This window comes from Condylura cristata, unplaced genomic scaffold (genome assembly GCF_000260355.1).
Source record: "Condylura cristata isolate star-nosed mole 26May11 unplaced genomic scaffold, ConCri1.0 scaffold00007, whole genome shotgun sequence".
Classification (NCBI taxonomy): Eukaryota; Metazoa; Chordata; class Mammalia; order Eulipotyphla; family Talpidae; genus Condylura; species Condylura cristata.
Window position 1 is genome coordinate 4,812,746 of NW_004567108.1, and position 6,679 is coordinate 4,819,424.

At 60.8% G+C, this 6,679-nt stretch overlaps 1 protein-coding gene across 1 annotated transcript in view; it reads left to right on the forward strand.

Annotated features, from left to right (window-relative positions):
- The window catches only part of TRIO (trio Rho guanine nucleotide exchange factor), a 71,322-nt gene that overhangs the window by 49,627 nt on the left and 15,016 nt on the right, over positions 1 to 6,679 (forward strand). The window contains exons 17-19 of the mRNA XM_012721745.1: positions 1,353 to 1,467; positions 1,685 to 1,800; positions 3,488 to 3,610. Of these exons, the coding sequence (XP_012577199.1) occupies positions 1,353 to 1,467; positions 1,685 to 1,800; positions 3,488 to 3,610 (354 nt within the window). The remainder of the gene's footprint in view (positions 1 to 1,352; positions 1,468 to 1,684; positions 1,801 to 3,487; positions 3,611 to 6,679) is intronic.

Here is a 6,679-nt window from a genome sequence, read left to right on the forward strand (position 1 = left end):
TCACTGCATCCTGGGGAGGGTGGTGACCCCATCCCGGGCCTCTCAGTTCTGCTGACTCGGGGCTCGCGCTCAGCCGGGCTGGAGAGTGGACACGCAGGTCCGCGGACGTGCCGAGCGCGCCCCTTCATCACGCAGGCGGGAGGCGAGTGGGTGTGCGTCCACTTGCTCTGGGACGTGAGGCTGGGTCGGTGCCTCCAGCCCGGTCAGCGCTGCCCTGCCCCATCGGCCTTGCGCCCACTGGCCTCCTGGGTAGCCAGAGGTGACGGTTTTATTGGGAGCCGTGCGGCGCTGCGTTCTCCCTCTCCCCGGCCAAGATTAGCGAGCGTCCCCCCCTCGGCTGCTTGGCTTGGTTCCTCCAGAGTGGACGTCATCCGTAAAGGCTCCCTTCCTCCCTCTGTTCGCCACGCAGCAGAATGAAAGCAGCTCACTTCGGACAGCGTAACGCGCTGTTGCCTGGTGATTTCCACGTGCCGTCAGTTTGGCCTTTGACTGTTGTCGTGGAGTTCAGTCTGTCTGGCATGTTCCAGTCGATTGTAGTCACCTCTGCTTCATGTGAGCTGGGCAGCATCCAGGTCCCCCACGTGGCTTGGCCGTCAGGCCTGACCGCCTGCTTCAGACTTACCAGGAGAGCCTCGGGGTGCACTTTTCTCTTTGTTAAAAAAAAAAAAAAAAAAGAGCTAGTGTCTGGGCTCCATCTTCTGAAAAGACTGGAAACAGTGACCCAGCCCCGGGCTGCGTGTCCCCCCATGCCACATCGGACAGTGAGGAGACAGCCCACGTCCAGGGCCGGGAGCGTGTGAGATATTTCCACTTGAAATACAATCACAGATGTTTTTCCTTTAATTGCTTGATTTTGGCACGCATACCCTGTGCTCTTCTTGAGAATCCCTGGCTTTTAAAGACACTTGTACTGGTGAGCGGTTAACCACAGTCGCTCCACACGACTCACCTCCCAGGCTCGACGGCACAAGCTGGGGGTGGCACTCGGCGGCCAGCAGGCCCAGCCGCGCCCCACCCGCCCACCCACAGCAGGGAGACGCCGGCCTGGGGCTGTGGCGCACAGGGGCGCTCGGGCGTGGGTCAGGGGATGTGGTCACCGCAGGCTCGCTGGGGAGGGGCCTCCCCTTTCCCCTCCTCGTGCAGGCCCCTGGGCACCCCCGCCCTGGCCCACGGGCCTCTGCGGACAGTGTCCAAAGGAGCAGGAGTAGGTGTCAGCCTGTGCGCTGCCCGCTCCGCCGTGGGCCAGAGGCGCCCGTATCAGGCGGCCGCGTGGTTGGGCCCGTGGCGTCGTCCTCCGTGGGCCCAGACTCACCTGGGGGGGTCACGTGAACGACGCGGCCCTGCTGTTGCAGGCCTGCACGCTGGCGAGGAGGAACGCCGACGTCTTCCTCAAGTACCTGCACAGGAACAGCGTGAACATGCCGGGCATGGTGACCCACGTCAAGGCCCCGGAGCAGCAAGTGAAAAGTGAGTGCGCCCCCGGCCGGCCCTGGAGGCTGAGGCCCGAGGCCACGCTCGCCTCGGACAGCCTGCGGTCTGCCGGCCCCCCGGGAGCCCCGGGCGGCGAGCAGCGTGGCCGGGCGCCTCGCACCCTCGCAGAGAAGTTCCCGCAACCCAGCAGCGCAGGCACGGGGTGGCGCGGGCGTCTGGGCCACCCGCGCCCACGCGGCCTCTGTCCCCCCAGACATCTTGAACGAGCTCTTCCAGCGGGAGAACAGGGTGCTGCACTACTGGACCATGAGGAAACGGCGGCTGGACCAGTGCCAGCAGTACGTGGTCTTCGAGCGCAGTGCCAAGCAGGTGAGCCGCCCGCCCCAACCGGCCCCCGCTGCCCGGGAGGCCAGGGACCCCGGCATGCTGGAAACCCACTTGGCAATCGTCATCACAACAGTTTTCGCCTTCGAATTAGCAGTTTGTTGTGAAAAAGAGCCGCCCTCCTTCCAAGCTCGTTGGAATGTGGCACGGGTGATGTGGGGGCTGGCAAGGACACCCTCAGCTTTCCTCTCCGCCCCCCTACATGTTAGCCGTGACTCGGAACCCTTGGGGAGCTGGGATCACACCTCACTGACGCTGCGGTGGGTGTGTGTTAATACTTCCAAGATGAGATTTTGTTCCTTAGATAAATTGAGCTAAAGTTAGCTCAGAGGTGTGATGTAATTTGTGATCATTCGGTCAAGACACGTTCGCGCAGTTGACGAAAGCAGAGCCCTCGGGGCCTCTTTGAAGTGCCCCCTTCTGCAGCCGTGGGGGCCTGGGTTTCCGCCCTGCAGGAGGAGGCAGGTCAGGCTAGGGCAGGCCCTGGCCTCTGGCCTGAACGCTGCTGTCCCTGCCTTGCTCTGTCCCTGACAGCAGCGAACCATTTGTCAAGTCAGAGGCGGGTGGGGCGTGGGCCGGAGGGCGTCCGGTCCTTGGTGACTGGCAGACCGGGCCCCTGGGGACCCCCCTGGCCACCTAGCGTGCCGCTGTCACCGCGCGGGCCTCCAGCCCACGGTGATGGCCCGTCGTGTCTGGGGGACTGCCGGGTGGGGAGGCCAGGGGCCTCAGAGTGGTGGCCGGCTCCTGCCTCCCAGGTCCCCGGGGCCCAGGCCTGACCCAAGAGCATCCCAGGCACTGGCCGGGTGGGAAGAGGTCTGGGCCGTGGCTCCCTTCTCATCTTTCCTCTAAACACCACAAACGCTGTGACCTGTCCAGTGGGCAGGGACGGTTCTGTGCCAGCGTCAGCAAATCACAGCTCTGCCATTACAAACGGCAGCCTTGAGGCCCCGCCGTGCCCGGCAGGCTCCACACTGCCTGCTCGGTGTGTCTGTCCAGACGGGCCCATGCACGCCAGACACAGGGAGTGGAAGGAAAACGGGCTTCCCCGGAGATGGGCAAGGGTAGTCCAGCGGAAGGGAGTCGCGCCACCACCTGTGCCTGTCCGTGCCCACCTGTCCAGGTGTGGTCACCTCCGGCCCCTCCTCCGGTGCGGCGCCTTCTGTGCTACCTCAGGAGGGCGCCCCCACATCCCCAGCGGCCTCTACGCAGGGGCAGGTTGCTGCACAGCCGACAGGTCCCCTGCGGGGACCCCCCCCAAAGCCAGCAGTCCCACCCGGGCACTCACTGGCCATGAAAAGGGCAGAAACACCCGAGGCCGGGCGTCTGCACGCTGGGACTTGTCTGCTTCCTGTTTCTTAGTGTAGCCAAACCACGCAGGTCCCAGAGCAGGCACGTGGCTGTCGCGACAGTGAGGGACAGGAGGGTCAGCCCACTCCTCCCCCACCCCACCCGCCCCCACCCCCCAGGCATCGTTAGGAGAAACTGCATCATCTCTCGTAATTTGCCCATACCACGTTCTCATGTGGCAGTTAACACAAATGGGGCGAAAGCTCATCTCGGAAGCGGGGTCTGGGGGGCACGGGCAGCCCGGGGGGCACGTTAGACCGGACGCCGAGGGCCGAGGGCTCCTGCGCCCCGGCCGGGTGGTGACCGCTCCCCTGCGTCCCCCCAGGCTTTGGAGTGGATCCATGACAACGGGGAGTTCTACCTGTCCACACACACCTCCACGGGTTCCAGCATACAGCACACGCAGGAGCTCCTGAGGGAGCACGAGGAGTTCCAGATCACCGCCAAGGTACCGTCTGCGGGGCGCCCCCGAGGCGTCTGGGGCGTCAGGTCCCCGGCACCCCCAGCTGATGCGGGCGGGGCCTCAGGGATCACGGGTCTGCCCAGCTCCTGCCTGGGCTGCCTGCGTGCCCCAGGGCGGACCCCCACTTGCTTTATCGGCCCCCCTCTTTTCCAGTTCCTGCACACGCCTCCCATTTCCGTCCCTCTCCCCGACCCTCGGCCCTGTCCTCGTTTCATTCCCTTTGCCAGAACTTTTCTGAGCGTTTCCCCCTTTGTTACGAAGCCGTTTGGCAGCCCGGCGTGGCTGGTCCTCGGGCTTCTTCCCCGGCCGGGGCTGGCGCGGGCTTGTGCTCAGCCGGACCCCGCTGCCCGCTGCCGAGCCTGCGTGCACCCGCGCTTCAGGTCGGTGGGCTGGAGGCTGCTCGCTTCCCCCCATCAGCTTGCACTGAAACACACCCTGTGGCGCAGGGTGGTGGCCCGGAAAGGTGCTTTTCAGCAGATGGGGACAGCCACAGGGCGCTCACCTCAGGACGGTTGTGAGGCCGGAGCTTTCCTTCTCGGCCAGAGTCTTTGTCTTACAGTTTTAGAACAGACCTTCTTTGTGATGGTTGCAGAAGGGGCTCAGTTCTCCAGGATGCGTTTGAGGTTTTGGGAAAAGCAGACAATTAATTCAAATAGAAGAGTAGAAAATAATGGCCACGCTGAATAATATTTTGGGTTAAAGAGAATCGAAGTCAAAAGAGTGCTTTTCTTGGGCTGCCCTGAACCTGGCTTTGAAAACATAACAAAGGGGAATTTTTAAATCATTCAAATGACAAGGGCTACTTTGTATTCTGTTTGTACCTTTTTTCATGTTTCCTGTAACAATTTCTGGCTCCTCCTGCTGCTCTTCCCCGCCCTCTGCTCGGCACCCTCCGCCCCCACCCAGGCTCCGAGTTTTCTCTTTCCTTTCACCCTGGGGTGCCTGGCCTGGGAACCGGTGGTCTCCAGCCTGGGGGAGCGTAGTCTTGTGGGGTGCAGGCAGACCTGGACCTCCCCCCCCGCCCCCGGGCACCATGAGCTTTGGGGAAGGGTGGGCTCAGGCACGCTGCACCCAGAGAGCACTGGGCGAGGGCGCCCGCCTGAGGAGAGCTGACCTGCCCTGCCCCGCAGGTAAGGAGGGTGTCCTGTCCTTCCGCTCGGACCAGAGCCCCTTGGGCTGTGAGTCTCATGTCCGCGCATCGAGGACCATGCGTGGATCATACGCACTCTGTGATCTGTACTTGCTTCTTTGAATGTCCTTTGATTCTGTCTAGAGATAAGACTGTTCAAGTGCGTAGAGTCCTTATGTACTTCTAGAACGCAGATCTGTGTCTGCGATCGCCTCTACAGGTAACAGGATGAGGCTGAAAACCCTTATAATTTTTCCTTTTAAAGAAAACAATAGGATTTTTTTTTTTTTTTGCATTGTGTTAAGTAGCTTTCTGTGGAAAAATTAATTTGGATAGCTAGATAAATGCCCCAAGATTTAAATGCCAACCGTGGCAACCCAAGCAGGATAGAAGTAACAGGACATAAAACACATCAAGGAAAGCATGGCTGTATTCACCTACATTCAGAAAAAAAGAGACATTTCCAGAGGACGGCCCAACCAGCATAACTCAAGACTCAAGACCAAGGCCAGATAAAAAGATAGCTGTGCAACTCACAGAGGGCTGGCTTCCCAGTCGTAGAGAGCTTTTACAAATCAATAAAAGCAAAGAAAGTGAGTGACGAGAGCCCTTGAAAGATGGCTCGCATGTAGGGATTAGAAGTGACTCGCGAGCAGACAGGCGACTCAGCTTTACTTACAGTAGGGAAGTGTCCGCCGACGCTTTCACCCAGGAGACCCGCAAAGGCCAGAGAGCAGGACAGCCTGTGTTAAGGCTTCCGGGGTGGGGTAGGGAGCTGCGGCACCCCGGCATCAGCCACGCACCCGCTGTCCCCCTCCCCGTGCTGGGCCGTGGGTGCCAGGACACATGGCTGTTTTTTGCACTTTGCCCGTGGAGAGGAAGAACGTGCAGGCGCCTCAGTGGGAGCAGGTTAGCTAGCAGCACCCCCTCCCACGCAGGCAGGAGGCTCAGCACAGACAAGGAGCCGCTGTGCCCAGCTGGTGGCCATCCGGGGGCTGCGTCCGGCGGGCGGGGCCGAGCCATGGAGTGCTGGCAAGCGGGAAGCTTCTCTGCGTCTGGGGCGCACCCCACCCACAGCTGCCCAGACAGCGCCCTCACTAGGAGCGTTTCCACACGAAAGGACTACGATATACACGGTGCCGAGGCTTTGCTGACTTTCTCCAATAAACCACTTTTGTTGACTCTGCAATAGAGATTGTTGCCCAGAGGTGCTGACGTGCCTTGAGTTCTGTTTCCATGTATTTGTTCCAAGTGCATGGCCTGTCAAGGACAACAGCTGCTCCTACTGGCAAGAGGAACCTATTTCCCCATAAATATGTGGTGTCCTGGACACATGGAAGGTTCGGGAGTACTGAGCAAATGCCCCGGCCCGTGGAGGTGGCGTCCTCGCGGGAGCAGGACAGTCGGGACTGGCAGAGGAGGGCCCGCTGGAAGGCGGACTTGGGGGGCTGGGCCCTGCAGAGCCGCCACGGACAGCCACGGACTCGGTCGGGGACCACTTCCGGGCAACGGCCCCGGCTCACAGGAGCAGGGCCCCCAGAGCAAGCACGTGCCTTTGGGGTTGTCCCCTGGAGCCCAGTTGACTCTCAGCGCTCCAGGTTGCCTAAGTGAATAGTGACCCCAAAACTCCTGTCACACAAACTAAGACAATTTTTTGAGGTTTTGCACATCAAGCTTCCTTTTGGTGATTTTTAAAGTTGATTTCCTGGGCACTGTTAGCCATGAAGTTTTCTAGGGAAAGGTCAGCTGACAAAAGTGAATTGCGCAGCAGAAGAGTGACCTTGTGGTCCTCCCGTTGTGAGTGGGATGTTGGAGGGGACCGAGTGGGGCCAGCAGGTGAGACGGAGCTGGCGAATGTCAGCCAGCTCACACCCCGTTACCTCAGGGTGACCCCTAACTTCACATGAAGGCAGACTTAGTAAATG